The sequence below is a fragment of the Sminthopsis crassicaudata genome, chromosome 3 (assembly GCF_048593235.1).
Source record: "Sminthopsis crassicaudata isolate SCR6 chromosome 3, ASM4859323v1, whole genome shotgun sequence".
NCBI classification, from domain to species: domain Eukaryota; kingdom Metazoa; phylum Chordata; class Mammalia; order Dasyuromorphia; family Dasyuridae; genus Sminthopsis; species Sminthopsis crassicaudata.
Window position 1 is genome coordinate 334819031 of NC_133619.1, and position 24981 is coordinate 334844011.

General features: G+C 32.3%; 1 protein-coding gene across 1 annotated transcript in view; it reads right to left on the reverse strand.

The window, feature by feature from the left end:
- Window positions 1–24981, reverse strand: part of SNX4 (sorting nexin 4) — a 77063-nt gene that overhangs the window by 22223 nt on the left and 29859 nt on the right. The window contains exons 7-9 of the mRNA XM_074301475.1: window positions 22298–22370; window positions 10268–10329; window positions 5715–5780 (exon numbers count right to left, since the gene is read on the reverse strand). Of these exons, the coding sequence (XP_074157576.1) occupies window positions 5715–5780; window positions 10268–10329; window positions 22298–22370 (201 nt within the window). The remainder of the gene's footprint in view (window positions 1–5714; window positions 5781–10267; window positions 10330–22297; window positions 22371–24981) is intronic.

Genomic DNA, 24981 nt, shown 5'->3' on the forward strand with positions numbered 1-24981 from the left:
TTACAGTTATCCAGAAATTATATAGACAAATTGGGCATCTGAAGTATGCTTTTTAAGATGCATAATTATCACTCCTTTACAGAACCAGTATAGAACTATGTGTACTGTAAAATACACAGACAACACTATGGAAACCTTACATATTGCCTAACATTTTCTTTCTTTCTTTTTTTTTTAATTAATTTTTATAATTATAACATTTTCTTTGACAGTAACATATGCATAGGTAATTTTTTTTTTTTTTTTTACAACATTATCCCTTGTACTCCCTTCTGTTCCGAGTTTTTCCCCTCCTTCCCTCCACCCCCTCCCCTAGATGGCAGGCATTCCCATACATATTAAATATCTTATAGTATATCCTAGGTACAATATATATGTGCAGAACCGAATTTTGTTGTTGTTGCTGTTATTGCCTAACATTTTCAAAGAAAGTGGGCTGCTGGAAGCTTTCAATAAATTCTTCTGCTTTTTAAAAATGCCACAAAAGCAACATATAAGAGCTTGGAAAGACTTCAGGAGATAGTAGAGTATATAGGAGCCTGGCCTGCTATGGTTTATAGGATCACAAAGAGTCATCAGATGGGATTGAAAGACTGAACAACAAAGTCATTTTAAAATTCAGGTAAAAAAAAAAATCAAAAAACAAAATCAAGGTCAAAAAAAATCCTTGGGAGTCTGAGTGTTAAATTCAAATTAAAAAGTGTTCAAGCGACCTTGAGGGTAAAAGGGGAGCCAAGATGTTGGATTACAGGCAACCCAGCTAATCTCTCTTCCAAACAAAGCTCAAAACAAAACAAAACAAAAAATTGCTAACTGGATCCAAGGGCAGCAAGAACTCCTGGAAGAGTTAAAGAATGAAAAAGGGGTAGAGCCAAGATGGCAGAGAAAGGCAGGAACTCACCCACATTCTCCCCAAATTCTTCCAAATACCTTTTAATAATGAATCTAAAATTCTAGAGCATTGGAATCCACAAAAAGATGGAGTGGAAAAATGTTCCAGCTGAAGAAAGAGATAAGAGTGGCAGAGGAAAAGTTAGGGGAAAAAATATGATACAAGAAAATTATGAAAGGAGGATTAACAACTTGACAAAAAAGGCACAAAAATTCACTGAAGGAAAAAACTCCTTAAAAAACAAAATTGACCAAATGGAAAAAGTTATAAAATCTCACTGAAGAAAAGAATTCCCCCAAATTTAATATTGGGTAAGTAAAAGCTAATGATTCCATGAGATATTAACAACAAAACAAAGTTAAAAGATTGAAAATATAGAAATATTTACTAGCTCACTGAAAAAACAAATGACCTGAAAAATAGAATGAGGAGAGATAATTTAAAAATTATTGGATTGGGGGGGGTTAAGGGAGGAATGACAGAGCCAAGATGGAGAATAACACATCTTTATCCAAGCTCCTCCTAAGTGTCCCTCAGATCAGCAACAAATCAATTCTCTGAAGTGATTAAGGAGTGATAGAACCCACAAATATTTGGAGTGTAACAAATTTCCAGCAGAAGATACTTTGGAAGAACTTCAGAAAAGGTCTGTTTCAATCGGGAAGGGGAGGGGAGGCAGCTGAGTGTAGGTGCAATGTGATGTCTGCTCTGGGAGGCACAGGGTATTCTGTCTTGGTTCATACCAGTTCTGTTGTGGTTTGCTTACATTTTGTTTTCTTTCTCAGTTTTTTTCCTTCCTTCTTAATCTGATTTTTCTTGTGCCCCAAGATAACTATATAAATAAGTATATGTATATTATATTTAACATATATTTTAACATATTTAACATGTGTTGGACTACCTGCCAACTAGGGGAGGGGATGAGGGGAAGGAGGGGAAAATTTGGAACAAAAGGTTTTGCAAGGGTCGATGTTGAAAATTATACATTCGTGTTTTGTGAATAAAAAGTTTTAATTAAAAAATAGATCTGATGAAATGGAAAAAGCATATAACTCCTTACAAAGTAGATATGAAAAAGAAACCAATTTGTTGAAAAAAAGAATTTGTGAAATGGAAAAAAAAAATGCAATGAACAAAACACTTCACAAAAAGTTCAAGTGGCCAAATGCAAAAGGAGATAAAAATGCTAATTGAAGAAAATAATTCACTAAAAATTAGAATTGAACAAATGGAAGTGAAGAATTATTGGATTATCTAAAAGCTATCAACAAAGAAAGAGCATGAACATCATATTTCAAGAAATTATCAAGGAAAATTGCCCTGATATTTTGAACACAGAGGGTACAGTAGAAATTGAAAGAATCCATTGATCACCTCCTGAAAGGGATCTAAAATCAAAATTCCCAGTTAAATTACAGCCAAATTCCAGAGTTTCCAAGTCAAATAGTTCAAATAGCCAAAAAGAAACAATTTAAATATTGTGGAGTCACAACCAAAATGACAAAAGATTTAGCAGCTTCTAAATTAAAGAAGTAGAGACTTTAGAAGATAATATTCTAGAAGCCAAAGAAACTAGGATCACAACCAAGGATAACTTTGCCCAGCAAAATTGAATATAATTCTTCGGGGGGGAAATAAAGAACTTTCAAATATTCTTGATGGAAAGACTAAAGCTGAATAGAAAATCTGACATTCAAACAAAATCCAAGAGAAATAAAAAAAGGTAAAAATGAAAAAATAATTATAAAAATCTCAATAAAGTTAAACTGTTTATATTTCTACATGGGAAAATGATACATGTAACTCCTAAAAGCTTTATCATTGTTAGGGTAGTTTTATCATATAAAAAAGTCATGCAAGAAGAGTTTTTATAGTAGATGGGAATATGAGAGTGGGGGTAGGCAATGCTTGAACATTATTCTCATTAGAATTGGTTCAAAGAGGGAAGAATACATACATACCCACTTAGTTTTATAGGAGCAACTGTATTAATGATTGCCCATGGACTCACCTCCTCAATACTCTTCTGTCACGCCAACACTGACTATGAACGTGTTCACAGCCGAACCTTAATCCTTACCCGAGGACTTCAAATAGTATTACCACTAATGTGCGCCTGATGACTACTTGCCAGCTTAGCAAACCTAGCCCAGCCTCCCTCTATTAACCTGCTAGGAGAACTTATAGTTATTATAACAACATTCTCTGGTATACAGAAATATAATTTACCCAAATGAAAAAAAAAAAAGGAGTAAGGCATAAGAGAAGGGGTTGGGGAAGAAGGCAGGAAGGAATGATAAAAGGGAGGACAGATTAAGAGAGACAATGGGGCTTTTGAGGAGGGACAATATAAAAACCAAAAGAAGAAAATGGAATGGAGAAAAAGACACAGTAATCTTATGAATATCATGTTAATAGGATGAGTTTACCCATAAAATGGAAATGAAAAGCAGAATGGAACAGAAATCAGAAACCAAAAATGTTTACAAGAAATATACTTGAAACAGAAAGACACATATAGACTTAAAATAAAGGACTGAAGCAGAATCTAATATGCTTTAGCTGAACTAAAGGAAAAAAAATCTCAGGGTTAGCAATCATGATCTCAAATCATGAACTCAAAAGCAAAAATATACCTAAGTAAAAGGAATAATCAGGGAACCTACATTTTGCTAGAAGATACTGCAGACAATGAAATAGAATCAAGCATTTTTACAGTAAATGTCTCTGATAAAAGCCTCATTTCTCAAAATATACTGGGTATAAAATTGAGTCAAGTTTATAAAAGTAAAAAGTCATTAAACTGACAAATGATCCCCAAACTGATAAATTCCCCAAACTGAAAAACAGGCATTTTTCAGAAGAATTAATCAAAGCTATCTGTGGTCATATGAAAAAATCTTCTAAATCACTACTGCTAAAGAAAGACAAATTAAAACAACTCAGAGCTACTACCTCATGCCTACCATATATGACAAATACTGGAGGAGATGATGTAAAAATAGGTATACTCATAAACTGCTGATGGAGTTGTCTACTCATTCAACTATTCTGGAAAGAAATTTGGAACCATGTCCAAAAGGCATATAAAGTCATGTTTACCCTTTGATCCAGCAATACCACTAGTTCTATATTCCAAAGAGATTTAAAAAAAGGAAACACACCCATATGTACAAAAACATGAATGGCTGCTCTTTTTGTGGAAATAAAAAATTGGAAACCAAGGGGATGTTTATCAATTGGGAAATAGCTGAATAAGTTGTAGCACATACCAATAATGGATTGTTGTGCTACAGGAAATGATGAGGAGATGGTTTCAGAAAAATATCACAAGACTTATATGAACTGATGCAAAGTAAAGTGAGAAGAACCAGGAGATCATTGTGATTAATAACAGAAATGTTGTAATGATGATCAACTGTGAAAGACTTGGCTACTCTGATCAATACAAGGATGCAAGATAGATGAAGGACTCATGAAAAAATACAATCTACCTACAGAGAGAAAACTGACAAACTCTGAATGAAAATTAAAAGTATAATTTTCTCACTTGATTTTTCTTGCTTTTTTAAAAAATGTGGGTACTATGGAAATGGTTTACATGATTTTACACATATAATTGATTACTTTTCTCAGTGGGTAGAAGAGAAAATGGAAGTCAGGGGAAAGAATTTGGAGTTTAAAAAGAAAATGCCAAAAAAAAAAAAAAAAAATTTGGAGAGGAAAAAAGGGGATGGGAAGAGATTAAGGACTTAAGTTTTGGAATCAAGGTATTGATTTAAAATTAGGAATACAAATCCTAAAGGGTGTAGTAGTAGTATTATAGCTGGAGCCATAAGGCTAAGAAACACCTAAAGTCAGACTCAACTTAATCTTATTTTCCAAGAAAACCTAAAAGCAGTATATACTAGTTTTGTTCTTGGTCTTTTTACAATTTATTGAGACCTTTAAGGATAACTGTATCTTGTAAAAGGAACTTGACTTTTAAAACAGGAAGCAACAAAAGGGAGTATTTGAGTGTTCTTAAGGATGATGTTCAACATTAGTTAAATGTCTCTAATTCAGATGAACAACAAATTTCAGTTTGATTTCAGTATATGCACTAGCCATTCTTCCTCAGTGGACACCAAGTGATGAATAAAGCTATATGCCAACACTTTATATTATGAAGTGTCCAAGCTACTATGAACACCCAGAAGGCCACTACTATGAGAAGGTTTGTGTAATGGAAAGAAGCAGTAAGATTCAGCAACAGGTTTCACTGACATTCAGAATGTGCCAAACTTCAAGTCTACCCAAGAAAGTTCTACTTAAGATGTCATCACCAGTAGTTTCAATGTTATCATTCATAAAAATAAAACCAAGTGACAGGATAAGATCCCCCAAAATAAAGTCCTAGTATGTATCTGTCACTAAGATTCAATTGAATAATGATGATGGTGATGAGTCACATTTCTAAAGTATTCCAGATTTTACAAAACACCTTTCTTACAAGAGCCCCATGAGATAAATGACACAAATATTAATATTAAATGTTTAACTATAGAAGCAATTTAGCCCCTCTGGGACTTAATTTTCCTCATCTGTAAAATAGAGATCAAAGTAGATTGATCTCAAAAGATTTATTATCCCCTTAACATTTTAAAATTCAATGAAAACATTCAATGTAGCAAGAACTATTGAACACTACATACAATATAGACAAAGAATACAATAAGCCATTTGTTGAAGTGAACTGAAATCATTCATCTTCCAAAAAAAGATAAAAATACTGACAAATTCTTTCATTAGGACACATCAAAAACATTCACTTGGAACTTACACATCCATATGATGTCCTGCACTCTGTAGTCCATCTCCCATTTCTTTTTCTATGGCACTCCATTCACTATGAAACAAGTCAAATAAATATTATGTAAATTAAGGATGTGCTAAGTTAATAGTCTTTCACATTATTTTTTTCCAGATAACATCTAGAGAGAGAGAGTGAAAATGTGAGAGAGCATGCATGAGTGTGTGTGTATTTTATATCCAAGCAAATTACTATGTTCCAGTAATAAATCCAACTTAATTACACTTTAAAACTTTTTGTCAGATGGGTATACTAATACATTACTGCTAGAGTTGTGAAATGGGCCAATCAATCTAGAAAACAATTTTAAATATGCTTTAGAAAAAAAAAAAAAAGGAATGTGACTAAACTATCCTTTGACCCAGAGATCCTACTGTTAAGCATACACGCCAAAATGTCAAAGACAAAAAAAAAAAAAAAAAAAAAAGGATCCTATGTATAGGTGTCCTATAAGTCTTAGTGTAATTTTAATTCTTTCCCATGCTAGTAAAAAATAATTGCTTAGGAGTAGCTACACAAATTGGGCTATCTGAATCTAAAAGAATATAGCTCTAGTTCTGTTGTTTTTTTTTGTTTTTTTTTTTTTATTACCTCACTGTGCAATCCTGATCAGTTCAGGTCACCTCTTTGGACTGATTTTCTTTAGAGAGAAATACTAGACCTGGATTCAAATTCCATGTCTGGTTGCTTACTACTTGTGTAGCCTTGGGCAGTAGTAACCCTGAGGCTCAGTTTCTTCATCTATAAAATGAGAGAACTGAACTGATTTCTGAGGTCCCAGCAAGCTCTAGACATAGGATCCTGTGATTTTTAAAAAGAGAAAGTAAACTATATGGTTGGTCTCTAAAGAAGCTTTCAGCTCTGGAATAACTATGTTAAATTTACATATATATATATTTTATATATTTACATTTACATACATATGTACATATATATTTTAAAAGCTTTATATAATAGATTCACAATTTCATATGCAATTCTCTTTTTCCATTATTTGCCTACAAAAATGTTCATCTATATTGATTTTGGGAAATTCAGAACATTTTTTTTTTTTTTTTTTTTTGGCTGAGGCAACTTCTGTTAAGTGACTTGCCCAGGGTCACACAGCTAGGAAGTGTTAAATGTCTAAGACCAGATTTGAACTCAGGTCCTCCTGACTACAGGGCTGGTGCTCTATCCACTATACCACCTAGCTGCATTCCCCTCCTCCCCATTTCTTTCTTTTTTTCTTTTCTTTTCTTTTTTTTTTTTTTTTAAACAAGACTTCCTTTTAAATACTCTTAAAAAAATCAGTGAAAGAGGAAATATACAGAAATGTTATAGGAACTCTTTTTGCAGTGGCAAAGGACTAGAAACTAAAGAGCATCCATCCCTTTGGAGAACTGACTAACAAGTTAAGGAATATTGAATATGAAAAAATTATGAAGATTTGTATGAAATGATACAGAGTGAAATGAGAAAAACACACAGGCACACGCACCCCCCCCACATGTAATCAATTCATGAATGTTTCATCTGATTATATATTATCATAGTCCTGCTTTACTATCTTTTTCAAGACGAGAAAAAGATGGCAGAATTTAGTTAGTTTTTAAAAATTTACTTAAAAATAAAAATTTTTTTAAAGTTTTAAAAAGATCCTTTCATCTCTGATTCTATTTAAATTCTGAAAAATAAAAAAATACTATTTCTTCAACAAAACAGGTAACAAAAATCTCTATTATTAAATTATTATTCATTACTATTAATGAAATTAGAATTTGTTATGAAAACAACTTATGAAATCCTAAGGAAAGAATATAAAATTCTAGGGTGGGTTTGAGGCACCCTTACAGTGCTAAAATTCTGTAGTTAAACTTTTAATTTTATTGTCTCATTTTTGTAATCACATGATTTTTTTAGTTTTGTTTTGTTTTGTTAATTAGTCACATCCAACTCTGTGACACCATTAGGGGATTTGGGGGCAAAGATATTGGTGTGATCTGCCATTTACTTCAAGAGCTCATTTTACAAATAAGGAACTGAGGCAAATGGTGTTAAGTGACTTGCCACTTATCACACAATCAGTAAGTATCTGAGGCTGGATTTGAACCCTGATGCTCATGACTCAACATTCTATCCAATGTACTACCTAGCTGCAAACCCCAGTAGCCAGGTTTACAATGTCAATTTTCAAGTCCAATAGTCAATTTCCTGGCACAAATTGACCCCGAAATTTTTCTAGAAATCAAATCTGTAGAACTAACAAAACTTCATAAGTCTTATTTCCTATTAAAAGTTTGGTCTCCCTTCAAGTTTTTCCCCTCTCTAATACATCCCTCACAAATTTGCCAAAAATTCCTTTTCTAAAGCCCTGATTTGATCATGTCACTCCTTCACTCAGTAAATTCTAATGGTGGCCTAGTACCTCTAGTATCAAATATAAATTCCTGCTTTGCATTTAAAGCTTTTTACACCCTGACTACCTTTCCTGGCTAATTGTACATTACTATCCTTCAAACTCTGTATTATGAGCTTTTTTCTTTTTTAAAACTTTCTCATTAAGTGAGCGCTTCATCTTCTATCTTGATGGCTTTGGACTGTCAGCCACCCACAATAAGAATATACTCCTTCATCACCTGTTTCTCAGACCCCTCAATTTTCTTTAAAGCTCAGATTAAGTGAGACTTTTGTAAAACAGGCATGTACATTCTCATTGTAATATATTCTCTTCTAAATTATCTTATGTCTACATGGCATATCCCTAGATATTGTTGTCTTTCCTGAATAGATTGGTATGGTCCCTACGTGTGATTTTGCTTTGTATCCTTAGCATCAAGCAAGTTGGTTAATACACAGGAGGTGCTCAATAAATGCTTATTAACTGACCTAATTTCTATTTAATCAAAATAAACTTTAAAACAGCAAAAACTATATACATGTTTATCTAAAAAATGGGAGTTATTTATCTTTTTTCTTTCCATTAAAGCAAATCTACAAACTGACATCAATGATATCAATTCAATAACATCAATTCAAATAATATTTTTAAAAGTTCTAGGGAACCAGAGAGGGAACTGTAGGGACTGAGTGTGGATCCCCACATAGTATTTTCACTTTTTTTGTTATTATTTGCTAGCATTTTGTTTTCTTTCTTTTCTTCCCTTTTTGATATGATTTCTCTTGTGCTGCGTGATAATTGTGGAAATATTATAGAAGAACTGAACATGTTTAACAAATATTGGATTACTTGCCATCTAGGGGAAGAAGAAAGGGAAAGGAAGGAAAAAAATTAGGAACACAAAGTTTTACAAGGATGAATATTGAAAACTATTTATGCACATAATCTGAAAATAAAAAGCTTAAAAAAAGTTCTAGTGATTTAAAAAAAAATTTTAATCAGTTTGCCTGATTAATTTGTACTATTTGTCACAAACATGTTTACATTAATTTATTTGTTGATATCAAGATAATTTAAAAATAGATTGGTTGGGAAACAAGTCAAAGAAAGACAATTAGTATGATTGTGATTTTTTCAGACTTCAGATTTTTTCAAATACTGCAATGCAAATATAATTTCAAACAACTAGTTAAAAGGATACAGAAATTAATGTAGGAAATTAAGAGAATCATATGTTGACATTCAACATAATACATTCTTGTTACCTCAAATTATAAATATTTTTAGAAAATTACAACAATAACATTAATCTTTTTGGGGGGGGAGAAGATTTTTGACCAACTCATAGCAGCATCCATTATTTATTCCATGGAATATAAAAAGCATTAAAATCTGAATTACACATATTAGCAACAATATTAATAGTGATCTGAAATACACCTAAATTTAACCACAAACACACCAGTAACACATTAAGAAGGTGGCATGTATTGAGAATATCCTTAAATGACAAGACAAGAAACCTATGCATCTACCATAAATTTTTTTAAAAAGATAATTCAGCCAAAAATTAGTACTACAATAAAAGACTAGCAAGAAAATGAGGATGGCAGTCAAAATGGAACAAAATTTAATTAAATTTAGAAAAGAGAACTGCATAAGAACAAATGATTTATACAAAAAAGATTCAATTACATAATAAAACACTATGACTAGAAAAGAATTTCTTATATCAAAGGTATTTTTAAATATTATGAATTCTGATTACTATTAATAAAAAATAGTGAGCAGTAGTTCACAATTGTATAGTGCGTTGCATTTACTTATCAGAGTACTTTCCCTGAAAAAGACACCTGTGAAGCATATAACATAAGCATATAATTTTATTTTCACAAAAGTGGATACTGAGGCTAAAAGATGAATGACTTGCCCCAAATCCCATGACAACTAAAATGACAGAACCAGAAGTGAATCCAATCTCTTCAGAAGATTCTTACTTTTAATCTTTTTACCATGGCATAAATGTCACATGCTATAAAAGTTCTACCACCCAGAACCACATATTTATAAAGATCAATTATTTCCCATATAGAAGGCAAATGGACTAGAAATACTGGGAATACTTTAGAATGTTAATGCTTACCTGAAAACTCTTCCATAATTTCCATGAACCTTATAGACACCATAGAGTCGGTCTGCTACTCTCTAAAATAAATGTTTATAAGAAACTGATTTAGGTTGAATTCATCTCATAGTCAGTTTCCAACCAAATTATTTTTATCAGAAGATAAATATTTTCTAATCTCCTTAATAACTTAAACCAAAAGCAACATACTAAAAATGAAAAATTATTATTTTACAAATAGCATAATTCAATATAACTTTTTACCAAAAACATTAAATAAAAACTCATGTTGACATATAATGTTTTGACTAGTTAGCTTCACAAAAATTTCCCAAATGTCATAGACCTCACCTGAAGATATAAAGCAGAGACTTTAGCTAGCACTGGCTACACAAACTATAGGTATCTAACTGGTTCCTAGAAACCCTTCCATATCCTAAGGATATACTTGATATTATTAATAAAACAGGAAAATTTGGCTCCCAAACAACCCTATAAGGATCCTTAGTACTAGTAAAGCTTTGACTTAAAGAAGATACTAAAAATATATAAATAAAATAAAGAAGATACAGTACTTCAATGATCCCAAGGCAATCCCAATAAACTCTGGATGGAAAATGCCGTTTGCATCCATAGAGAGAACTATGAAGACTGATAATAAATCAACACATGCTATATTAATTTTTTTCCTTCTGTTTCTTTTTTTTTTCCTCTTGTGGTTTTTTCCATTTGTTCTGATTTTTCTCTCCTGACATGATTTATAAGTTAATATGTTAAAAAAAAAATAATGTACATCTATAACAAAAATGTTTTTTTTTTTACATCTAACTGAGAAAAATAAATTTTAAAAAATAAAATAAAGAAGATACTAGTCCTTTAAATAACTGAGGCCATCAAATATAAGAGATGGTAGAATCAATATAAGATTAGATCTATTAAAAGGCTTTCAAATTCATCCTAGGCAAAATACAGTCCACATTCCATTTGGAACTTTGCAAAGTTCTTACCTTTAACTTATGAACCCAAGTTTTTAGGAATATTGGCTTCTACCATTCCAAAAATCCTGTTGTCTGTCTGAGATTCCTAGATCTTACCTACCACCCCATGTCACATAGCATTTCTTATTCCTAATCTATTTCCTAGTAACTACATGACCTAAAATTCTGTCCCAAAATAATACAAATGAGAGAAAAGGGGGAAAAAAATTGAAATGAGTAGTAAGGAATTACAATCTTAGGTTCAACATACTCACAACACTTATCTCCAAAAGAAATGTTTGACATAAATTTGTATTAAAACCCATGATTTAATATGAAATCTACCATGAAACTCAGAATTTTAGAAAAAGTTTTTTACTCCAATAGGTTTTGCAGAATCTAACCCAAAGAGGAAAAGGCAAGTACTCCACTCCTTGTAATGCCAGTAAGTTAACTCTTCAGTTTCTGATTCTGCTCATGACAAGGAAGCTATCTAACTTTTGATTAATACTAATGATGGGCAAAAGAAAGCAGCACATCAAACTCTGAAAATTAATACATAGACTTCAGGCATTCCAAGAACAGGTTTGAAGAAAGATGGTTTTTTGTGTGTGTTTTGGTTTGTTTTTAGGATTAATCATTCTATTGTGTGTATGCCCTGAAAGAGGTAGACAGGAATGGTTAATGTTTTTTTCTCAGATTGTAAATTTTGTTCTCTCTTACAGGAAAAAGAATTAAAACAATAATAAAAAATAATAATCCTGACAATCAGGAAAACTAAGAACTCTGTAAGGATCTGATCAAAAGGAAATTTGAACCCCTGTTGAGAGATCTTGAGCAACAAACATTCAGGAACATTAGTTGAAGGTAATTAATTTCCAGGTTAAATGGCAAAAGGGCTGAGTATCTTATTTGCAGAGAATGAGTTTGAGATGGCCATAGAAACTCAAAGAGGCAAAAGGGTCATCTCCTTTTCTCACTTAATACTCTTCAGTACCAGAGGTACAAGATATGGAATCCTCTTATGATGGTAAAGAAGGGAAATTGAAAAGTCTTCATGAAATTGTTAGCCAGAGAAGTGGAGAATATGCAACTCCCTTATAAGGTTACATCCTAAAGAAATTCAATGGGTCAAAATAATTTTCCAAAATTCTAAATAATATAATAGACAATTGTTGTGCAAATCAATTTTTAAAAAATTATAGATCTGATATAGCAAGGCTAATACAAGAAAAGGGAAGATAGAGGGATGTGCTCCAAAAAAGAAGTGATGGGGAAGCCTGACTGCCGCCAAAGTAAAGGCATGGCTGGTAAGACCGCAATACTAAGTTTAAGGGCAGCAATTCTTTTTTTTCCCCTCCAAGTCAAAGGACAAAGTTTATTATAACTGTAGCATCAATTAAAGCGGGCTAAATTCCAAAAGGATTTAGCAAAAAACCAGAAGCAAGAAGATAAATTTATAAGAAAAAGAGAGATCAGATGCTACATCACTGATAAATTAACTTTATAACTTAGAATTGAGGAGTGGTCTTAGAGGTGAGTTGAGGAGTATTGAATGCGGCTTACAGGGGGAATTGCATCCCATCATTGAATTCTGTGAAACTTTGTTATGATTGACCCACAGAATGTTATCTGAGAGCCAGCACTGTTTGTGGCACTCCCAAGGGCAGGTAGGGCTATTGCTATATCCTCCCAAGGATCTACACCATTCATCTCCCCTACCCCCCCAAGCAGTTGGGACCCAAATTCATTTGGGTAAAGGGAGGAAGGTCTCATCTTCTGGAGCTGCTTCAGACTGACAAGGGGCACAGAGCTGGCCCTGCCCAGTGGGGTCCAGACTGAGGAGGGGAGACACGGGACTTGTAGGCAGCAACAACAGCATCCAGGGGCTGGGGAGGCTCAGAATCAGGTAGCAGGTGGTATGTAGTTGGAACATGTAGTTGGAAATTCACGGAGGGCAGCAATTCCTTTTTTTTTTTTTGTATAATGGACTCTTTTGGTAATTTGTTAAAGCTTACGAACCTCTTCTTGTAATAATTATATTGAAATAGGGTTGTGAAAATATATTTTAAAAAGCCAACAAATTCATGGATCCCAAGTTAAGAACCCTTGTTTTAGGGTCTTTTTTGGGGGGACTATAAAAGGAAACCTCACACTGTTGCACTTGAGTGAGAATAAATATTCCTGATAATAAGAGCTAGTTCTAGTTAAAGTAATTAGCACAAGTAAAAACTTTATCAGGATGACAAACAGAACTTAGAAGAGTCCTTTGCTGATTCTTTCCACAGCATCTATCAGTGCTATCTGCTTCTAATAAAATTACTTTTTTTTTTAAAGTAGGTACATATTTTATATCTAAAAATGCAGTTATACTCCCATCCCCCATTAGACTGTAAGCTTCTTAGGGGCAAGTATTGTTTGATTTTTGTCTCTGCTGTTAAAGTGAAATTGGCCTGATTTGATAAAATGAAGTAGAAATGAGACACCAAAGCAGGCAGGCAGATGATACTTAAGCAAAAGGTAAAGATTAAGCAGGAATAAGGAAAGGGGAACAATAATAACATCTATTTCCCAAGACTCTTAAAAAGATCAAATGACACAGTAATTATAAAGTACTTAGCACAGTATCTAGCACACAGCAAGTGCTATATAAATGTTAGTTGTTATTATTATTAATCCCAGGATATTTCAATTTAATAATCTATTACAATCTACCCTTACAGCAGCAGACTATAATAATGACATGCTTCTCTTATGAAATGTGCCGAAAACTAATCTTCCCAGTCAATAAGGACTATAATTTCAATTTTCTTTTTAGACACCTTTTCAATATTTTTTATGGTAAAACAATCAAGTTTTCAGTGCACAATACAACTTAAAGATTAGGCAATCTTACATGAAGGAAGAACCATGTAATTCATTTAATTCCCCTGTGATCTAGGAAGCATTTTATTACATATTACTAGAACAGTGCAGGCAAGAAGTGATAAGGACCTAAAATAGGTTGATGAGTGAAGATACATTCTCGAAGTATAACTGGCAAAACTTGACAACTGATCAGATGTAAAGTATGAAGGAGAAGGAATAACCTTGAGATTGTAAAATTGGTTATCTGATGGAATACTCTTGATAGAAATAATAAAATTAGGGAATGGAGAGAGAAAAGCATTCTATTTTGGATATGTTAAGCGTGAGATGTCCTATGAAAATATCCAGTTAGAAATATCTAATTTAGCAGTTGGTAATTCAGGAAAAGACATCAACCAATTCAGTATCATGAAGTCTTGTAGTATACTTTCACAATAAAACCCAAGGAGAAGATACCAACTAGAATATTCCTGGAACCCATCAGAAAGGGTCTATGTCTCTTCCAGTATAAGAAACTGGAATGAACATAAGGCAGTATAGAAAAAGATATGCATAAAGTTAGGCAAAACCAGACTATGAAAAAAACAAACCAAAAACAATACTGTTCTTCACCTAAAATTATCATTATATATAGTAGTCATTTAATGTTAACTGGTTTCATGGAAACATGTGAGACTAAATGGTTCCCTGGAATCAATATTAAATAAATAGGCAAATAAATGATGTATAGTAGGATTTTGCAACTTTAGGATGAGATTTGGTTAAAATATGTCAAATTTGGTATTTCAGGAAAACCTTATCCAAAATTATATATATAGACCCACAGTGAAAAATGCTATATGCAAAAGAGAGAATTGGTGAATTCTGAGTACAAAATTAAACATACTTTTTTCACTTATTTTTCTTGCCTTTTGGGGGAAGAAGAGAGAGAAGGGCCAATATGACTAGCACGGAAATATGTTTTGCATGAATTCACATATATAATATCATATCATATAGCTTACTTTTTCAATCACTAAGGGAGGAGCTAGAGGAAAGAAAGGAGAGAACTTAGAACTCAATTTAAAAAAATGTTAAAACAAAGTATAATTTTTAAAAAGAGTATGACTATAGTTTATACTTCAAGATGAAAGGTCATAGAAGAAAGGATTTAGGAGCTAAAAGAATGATAAAAATCATCTAGTCCAATGCATTCATTCAAAAGATGAGCAATCTGAGATGGAGAAAAGTCACTTGTTTGTAGTGGCAAATTAAAGCTTCAAACCCAGTGCTTTGGCAATTATATCAAAGTCTGGGCCCTTCCTATGAAATTGCTTTGATACTATTTTTATGGCATTATTACTGTTGAAGAAATGATGAAGTCCAAAGTAGTATTATTAGAATCTAGGTTAGAAAAGAAGAAGCAAATAGGAAAAGAAGTTTTAAAATACAGGTCAGAAACAGATTGATGAGCCAGAGTCAGGAACATAGAATAGGTCTGGTTTGCTAAACCTAGATTATTATTTTGAATGATTTTCAAAGTTAAGAGCCAGGAAAAGTAGTTTTAGGCTCAAACACTTGAAGTCTTAGCTAATTATCTGGGAACAATGCCATTTGTATTTGATATTGGCTTGGTGGTTAATCCCACAATACTTGTTGCCCTGAATGATCTTAACAAAGAGAACAAAGTCTATGATGGACATGGGAAGCTCTGTTATACACACTCACACATTGTAATTATCCCAAATATGTTAATTTCTTATCTCTAGCTGCTTACTTATTAATGGCTTTACATACAAAAGCTATGTTTTATAAACATCAGTTAATAAGCATTTATATTCTTACTATGTGCCAAAAATAAAGCTAAGTACTAACTACTAAGAAAAAGTAAAAACAATTTCTGTCCTCAATGAGTTTATAACAAGTTTCATACATACAAATATATATGTGTATGCGTGTATACATACACATATATGTATACACACACATATATATCAGTAACAACAGTATTTGTCTTCTATTTTTAAAAAAAGAATGAATACATACATATGTATGTATTAAATTCATAACCTTCCAAAGAGATATACACACACAAATATTAAGCATTTTGTAATATTATGCAGTTTTAATTATTTTAATTTTTAAAATTTAACTTATTTTAATTAGATTAATTTAATTTAACAATGCAGTTTTAAACTTTAATAATGTCAGCTGTAAAAATGTTACAAACTTACAAAAAACATTATTTGAAAGATTATCTAGATAATTTCTTTTGGATTTTTGTTTGTGGATTTTTAATTTTAATAAGATGGGGCACCACTTGATTATACAATGCATGTGACAATTCCTTCAACTGATAAACTGGCAAAGAAAATATTTTCCCCATACTTAATAGTATTTTATTTTTTCTAGTTACATGTAAAGATAGCTTTCAACATTCATTTTTGTAAGATTATGAGTTCTAATTTTTTTCCTCTCCCTAAGATAGCAATCTAATATAGGTTATACATGTACAATCATCAGAAATATGTCATGAAAGCAGAATCAAAACAAAAGGAGAAAACTACAATAAAAAAAGAAAACAAACAAAAAACCCCATGAAAATACCATGTATGTTTTGAACTGTATTCAAATTCCATAGTTCTTTCTCTGAATGTAGATAACGAGTGATTGTATTGCTGAAAAGAGCCAGATCAATCATAGTTGATCATCACATAATCTTACTATTACTGTGTATAATCCTCCCCTAGGTTTTTTTTTCACTTCATTTAACATCAGTTCATGTAAGTTTTTCCAGATTTTTTTGAAATCTGTCTGCTCATCATTTATTATAGAACAAATAGTATTTCATTAACATTATATATTTCCACTGTGTATAATTTCATTATATTCCATTTCCATTGTATGTAATTCTTTTACATACTTGTTCAGCCATTCCTCAATTTCTAATTCTTTGCCAACACAAAGAGAATTGCTATAAATATTTTTTTACATGTGGGTCTTTTTCTCTTTTTTATGATCTCTTTGAGATATAGACTTATTAGTGGTATTGCTAGATCAAAGGATACGCACAATTTTATAGCCCTTTAAGGCATAGTTCCAAATTGCTCTCCAGAATGGTTGGATCAGTTCACAACTCTACCAACAATGCATTAGCCTTCCAACTTTCCCATATCTTCTTCATCATTTACCATTTTCTTTTTCTATCATATTGGTCAATCTGACAAGTGTTGCATTTCTTTAATCAGTAGCAATTTAGAGCATCTTTTTATATGACTATAGATAGCTTTAATTTCTTCATATGAAAACTGCCTGTTTCTATTTTTGACCACTTATCAATTGACTTGTATTCTTATAAATTTGACTCAGTTCTCTATATATTTGAAAAATAAGGTCATTTATCAGAAACAATGGCTATAAAAATTGTTTCCCAACTTTCTGCTTTCTTTCTAAACTTGTCTGTACTACTTTTTTGATTTAATGTTATTCAAAACTACATTTTATAATGTTCTCTATCTTTTGTTAGCTCATAAACTTTTTCCTTCTCTATAGATTTGGATATATCTTGCCAGAGGAGATATTCTTATTTGGCTGCCTGATTCATCAGCTCTATTAGATTTTTACTTGTGGAGTAAGTGTCAAAACTGTCAAGTAAGCATCAAAATTGTATTTTTGGATGATCTTATGGCTATAATGACAAATGTAATTTCAATGTAACTTTCAATATGATGAAAGTTTTTTTATAAAGTTTGAAAATCAACTACATTGGTGTATAGCACAAGATGATGGTCACGTTGAATTTTAATTAGAAACATCACTATTTTTAAAATAATCTTTCAAATGTTATTCTCTGTAACTTTTTTAGCATTTATACTTGTGAAGTTATTAAAACTTAAAATTGCACAAATACTTAAACAATGAATATAGTTGCACAATATATATCTATGTATGGACATCTACATATATGTGCACTGATATACATAGACATATATATCTATATACATATATATATATATGCATCATAATTTTTTAGTAATGTCTTCTATATTCAAGGGCATTTTGCTTCTTTAAATTTGGGCTATGGCAATTATGTTGGCAACTTAAACAAACTTTTCTAATTACACAAAAAAGCTACAAATTTTACTATAAGAAGCCAAGAAATTCATTCTAATTTATGAGAAAAAATGTCAATGAAATTAATTTCTTTCTATTCATAAGGTGTTAGCACATAAAGTAGTTAACTAACTGGATTCTAAAGAATCAAAGACATGTCTGTCTATATTGTGTCAAAGACAGATCATTCAACAAGTATGTATTAAGAAACAGAATGTTACAGATAATACTCTATAATGGGTTCCTTTTAATATCAAGAGACTAATTGGTAGTAGAAAGCGAATCAAACCCTTGACTTTTTTTTTTTTTTTTAATATTTTTTTTTATTATATATATATATATATATTTTATAATATTATCCCTTGTATTCATTTTTCCAAATTACCCCCCCTCCCTCTATTCCCTCCCCCCGACGACAGGCAATACCATACATTTTACATGTGTTACAATATAGTCTAGGTACAATACATGTGTGCGAATATCATTTTCTTGTTGCACAATAAACATTAGAATCCGAAGGTACATGCAACCTGGGCAGACAGATATTAGTGCTAACAATTTTCATTCCCCTCCCAGTGTTTCTTCTCTGGGTGCAGCTACCCCTGTCCATCATTGATCAACTGGAAGTGAGTTGGATCTTCTTTATGTTGAAGATTTCCACTTCCATCAGAATACATCCCCATACAGTATTGTTGTTGAGGTGTACAGTGATCTTCTGGTTCTGCTCATTTCACTCAGCATCAGTTGATTTAAGTCTCTCCAGGCCTCTCTATATTCCTCCTGCTGGTCATTTCTTACCGAGCAATAATATTCCATAACCTTCATATACCACAATTTACCCAACCATTCTCCAACTGATGGACATCCATTCATCTTCCAGTTTCTAGCTACAACAAAAAGAGCTGCTACAAACATTTTGGCACATATATGTCTCTTTCCGCTCTTTAGTGTTTCTTTGGGATATAATCCCAGTAGTAGCGCTGCTGGGTCAAAGGGTATGCACAGTTTGATAACTTTTTGGGCATAATTCCAGATTGCTCTCCAGAATGGCTGGATTCTTTCACAACTCCACCAGCAATGTATTAGTGTCCCAATTTCCCCACATCCCCTCCAACATTTGTCATTATTTGTTCCTGTCATCTTAGCCAATCTGACAGGTGTGTAGTGGTATCTCAGAGTGGTCTTAATTTGCATTTCTCTGATCAGTAGTGATTTGGAACACTCTTTCATGTGAGTGGATATAGTTTCAATTTCTTCCTCTGAGAATTGTCTGTTCATATCCTTTGACCATTTATCAATTGGAGAATGGTTCGGTTTCTTATAAATTATGGTCAGTTCTCTATATATTTTGGAAATGAGACCTTTGTCAGAACCTTTGTTTTTAAAAATATTTTCCCAATTTGTTACTTCCCTTCTAATCTTGTTTGCATTAGTATTATTTGTACAGAAACTTTTTAGTTTGATGTAATCAAAATCTTCTATTTTGTGATCAATAATGATCTCTAGTTCTCCTCTGGTCATAAATTCCTTCCTCCTCCACAAGTCTGAGAGGTAGATTATCCTCTGTTCCTCTAATCTATTTATTATCTCCCTCTTTATGCCTAAATCATGGACCCATTTTGATCTTATCTTGGTATATGGTGTTAAGTGTGGATCCATATCTAATTTCTGCCATACTAATTTCCAGTTTTCCCAACAGTTTTTTCCGAATAATGAATTTTTATCCCTAATGTTGGAATCTTTGGGTTTGTCAAAGATTAGATTGCTATAGATGTACCCTTTTTTGTCCTTTGTATCTAATCTGTTCCACTGATCTACCGGTCTATTTCGTAGCCAATACCAAATGGTTTTGGTGACTGCTGCTATATAATATAGCTTTAGATCAGGTACACTTAGACCACCTTCCTCTGACTTTTTTTTCATTAGTTCCCTTGCAATTCTCGACCTTTTATTCTTCCATATGAATTTTGTTGTTATTTTTTCTAGGTCATTAAAATAGTTTCTTGGGAGTCTGATTGGTATAGCACTAAATAAATAGATTAGTTTGGGGAGTATTGTCATCTTTATTATATTCGCTCGGCCTATCCAAGAACACTGAATGTCTTTCCAATTATTTAAATCTGATTTTATTTTTGTGGCAAGTGTTTTGTAATTTTTCTCATATAATTCCTGACTTTTCTTTGGTAGATGGATTCCCAAATATTTTATACTCTCAACATTTGTTTGGAATGGAATTTCTCTTTGTATCTCTTGCTGTTGCATTTTGTTAGTGATATATAAAAATGCCGAGGATTTATGTGGATTTATTTTGTATCCTGCCACTTTGCTGAAATTTTGAATTATTTCTAGTAGCTTTTTAGCAGAGTCTTTGGGGTTCTCTAAGTATACCATCATGTCATCTGCAAAAAGTGATAGTTTAATTTCCTCATTTCCTACTCTAATTCCTTGAATCTCTTTCTCGGCTCTTATTGCCGAGGCTAGCGTTTCTAGTACTATATTGAATAGTAATGGTGATAGTGGGCAACCTTGTTTCACTCCTGAAAACCCTTGACTTTGAGATCATATCTTTCTGACCCAATTTAAAATATTTACATTTGGCAGCACTAGGAAATTTGGTATTCTTCTGTTAATATATCCTAATAGACTTTAGGGTAATAATGACCATTAAGGGGGCAGCTAGGTGGCGCAGTGGATAGAGCACCAGCCCTGAATTCAGGAGTACCCAAGTTCAAATCTGATCTCTGACACTTACACTTCCTAGCTGTGTGACCCTGGGCAAGTCACTTAACCCCAGCCTCAGGAAAAAAAAAAATTAATGACCATTAGGTCTGTTCCTGAACATTCACAGGATAACCTTTAAGAATACAGTTCGTATTATATATAATAATGCTAATAGGCTCTCATTAATGGAAAAAATATAGCCAGGAGATGTCAGCCCAGATTCATATCTAGATCTTCCAGTTTTGAATTTAATCCCCCCCCTCAGTTAAGCCATAGAATCTGTGAACCCTGACAATTAGTTCCAATGTAACTCACTCTAGAAGAATAATACTTTTAAGAATGCAATTAAAGAGATGCTGTTTTGCTGTTGCCTACTTGTGGGTTGAAAACTCGGTCAGTTCTACTCTAACTTTCAGAGTAGACATCTGGATTAAATCAAACCATCAGACCCATGGTTAGAGGTAGCATAGCATTAGAGTGAAAATAGCATTTGACTGGGAAAAAAAAAAGATCTGGGCTCCTGTATGAGTACTTAAATGAACTAAAATATTACAATCATCCATGTTAGTATATCTCTCTAGGCCTGCTTTCTTAACTGTAAAATAAGGAAGGTAAACTAAGGTAAGAGGTTATGTTTACTATCCTATTATAGTGAAACTATAAGTTAGTTAGAAGGCTAGATCAGTTTAGGATATCAAACTATCAATTTAGAGATTCAAATGAATGTAGAGCTGACCCAAGATAACCTAAAATTCCCTGGACCTGTCATAGACTACTAGTAAGAAGGCTACTTTCTCAGGCTTTAGAATTTCAAAGAGTAAGAATAAAGTATTTTTCCACAGCTCATCCAGTCACCCAAAACCATCTGGCTATCATTGGAGTCAAACTGTTTTGATATGTATAAATCATTTCTAAAATTCCAGCCCTGATTTTCCTGGAAGACTTTTTATGCCTTCCATTACAACAAATCTAACTTGTTTTAAAGAGATTTTAGGAGTACTGATATAAGACTTCTTATAATATTTGGAATATTATAAGTCTTTAAAAGAAAATTCAGAGTAAAAAGTGATTAGATAGATCAAAAGCAATCAGTTATATTCTCACAATGAAATGGAAGATTTGACAATATGTCAAAATAAACACATATACTAAATTATAAACTTTAGAAGATGAATGGAACCAAAGACACTTTCAAAATGATTAATTTAGGAAACATTTTGAATTGTTTTAACAAAACGTACTGGGAATGATTAAAAAAATCTAAGTTAATGAACATGCATATGACTCCCTTTACTCCCCTCATGTCCCCTCACTCCACCCTAGCCAATTGAGGTTAAACAATTTACTGTCTTACAAATTTTCTGGCAAAAAGCATATGGGTATCACTTACGGCTCTGACTCGAAGAAGATGTGAGATGACAGACTGTAGTTCATCACCATAGTGTTTTAGCTCGGTGAATCTCCTGGGAACAGGACACAGACAGTGTATCACTATATGTTAAGGAGCAAGCATTCAACAAACTGAAAGAAAATACTATGACCTAAGAACTGTTAATGATGATCTTGACTATTTAACTCCAAGTTAGCTGCAGATTTTTCCTCAACTGATAAAACTAACAAAATTCTAAGAGAACATAACACATGCTTATTCATTTGACATTTTAAAAATAAAATTAGGAACAAATAATATTAAATCTTTATTGTGCGGTGAGGTCTTTTTAGGCAAAAATCACTTTGGAATTAAATAAGGAGAACAGACTTGCCTCAAGTTTTTTTTAGGAATTTTTAAAAATTTAGTTATTCAACAACAAATTCTATATAAAAATGTTCAATTACTTCCCTTGCTAGACAGAATTTAAAGAGACTTTAGAGATTATTTAATAAATTCTCCTCATTTTACAAATGAAGAAACAAAGAACCAGAGAGAAGTGACTTGCCCTGTATTACATAGTTTATATTATTAAAGCTAAAACACATAGCCAGTTCTAATTTCAAAGGCAATGTTCTTTCAACTGAGGTCTCTCTCTTAAAAGACAGGGATTCTAATATAATCTCAGGGTAAATAAGGGAAAAAAGTATGAAGGATAGTGATAAACTGAGAATGAGTGATGGTTAGTGATTTAAAAATAAAAAACCAAAAGTTTTAAAGGTGCTTTTAGACTCTCTTGGGTGTCTTTTATCATTTCATGTGTACCTTTCATTTCATTTTACCTTTCATGTGTAGTCATCAAAGGGAGAGTTCATTTACAATTCGAAGTTTCAATGGAATATATTATATAAGGAAACAAGCAGGGCTGAGAGTATGAGCAAAACTCATTAATGCATAAGCATTTCAAAAGATAGAGGCAATTTAAAACTACTTGGTATTTCTTCACCTCCCTCTTTCACCCTACCCTTTTTTTCCTTGTATCATTTTCCCCCTTTTGAGAAGCAAGTCAGGGACACCACAGGGCTTATCAGAGTGGGTGGCCATGATTAGGCAACATATCATTAGAAAAGCCTTACTTCCTTGTAGCATCCTAAGTGGAAGAGGAGAAAGTATGTTATTTCAAATAACTTTTTATGAGAGACATGAAGCTGTTTTTTGGGTTGTTGGGTTTTTGCTTTTGTTTTTTTGGTTTTGTGCTACCAAATAGGTTTCTCACTGCTTATTCCTTCCTAATTTACCTAGGCTGAGCATCAAGAGGCAAATAGTTCTGTAAGCCTTATTCTGGGTCTATTGCCTATAAATAAATAGAACCTTCAGAACATCCTGAATACAGAAATTAGGCATGATTAGGTCTTTCAAGACTTCTTCACAATAGGTTAGATAAAATTTCTTACTTTAGATTCCTTTCTCTCCAAGGTAATACACTGTATTTGAACAAAACTTCTGAGTCTAAAAATTCTGAAATATATTTTTAATCACTTACAGAATACCAATAGAATTTAAATAGCTGATTTCTATTAATTGAGATAAATAGTGGTTAATAAATGTGAGGGAAGAGGAAAAAACTTTTAATCCTCCTCCTACAGGGATCATAATTTGAAAAAAACTGGCAGATCTACAGGGGCAAAATCTAGTAATTTTTTTTTTCAAAATCTAGTAATATAGATTTAAGAAATAGAATGAAACCTGAATTTCTCCTTTAAACTATTATTTATCTCAGTCAATAAAGTTAGCAATACCTGCAGTTTTAGATGGGAAAGCCCACCTAATAGTCAATGAAATTAAAAGAATAAGTAAAGTTAGGCCTCTATATACTTTGCCTGAAATTCAGAAGATAAGTTGTAACACAGTATCTCTTTCCTATATTACAACAGATATAAGCATATTCTTGCATGAGAAATATGAATAACTGAATATAAGTGCAGATTTTGAGAAAACTAGTATTAAAAAGAAGACAACCCTGGAAAAGATAATCTTGGAACTAAGAAAAAAACATAAATGAAAGGGAAATCTGAATGGAAAGGAAGGAAGCTATTTTAGAAAATAAGAGAAAAGGAAGTAAAGGTTGATAGAAGCTAGAGAGAATGGCCACAGGGAAAGGCTAGAAAGCCTTTTAAAGAGGAAAAGGTATAAAAATATAAAGACTTGGAGAAAATTATTCAGGCAATCAGAAAGAATTTAGAGAAATAAGACAGAAGTAGAATACAAGGGGGATCAAAACTATTAAAATTATATTTCAGTAACTATTTCTTCCTGGACCCAAAATGAGGATCTGGTGATCCACAGAACCAAGTGACCTTCCAAGGACTAAAGGAATGAATTAGCTATATGAAAGTGAAAAATAGAGAATGTATAACATGTCAAATTTATTTAAGTAATTCTAATACCTAAAAATTTTCTGCAACATACAGTTTCTAAACCAAGATTTCCTCATAATAAGTAAAATAATTTTCCAATTTAACTAGTGAATAGGCATATTTTGTGCTAAAGACCATCCTGAAGAGAGGAACAAGAATCCAAAAGCAAAAGCCTATAACCTTAACCTCATGATGTCTAGCAGAGGCAGGTCACAGATAAGAGGGCAATTTCTGTCTGGTGGTCTTAGTTCTCACTCTCTCCGCAATTTTCCATCCTTTTTAATTTCT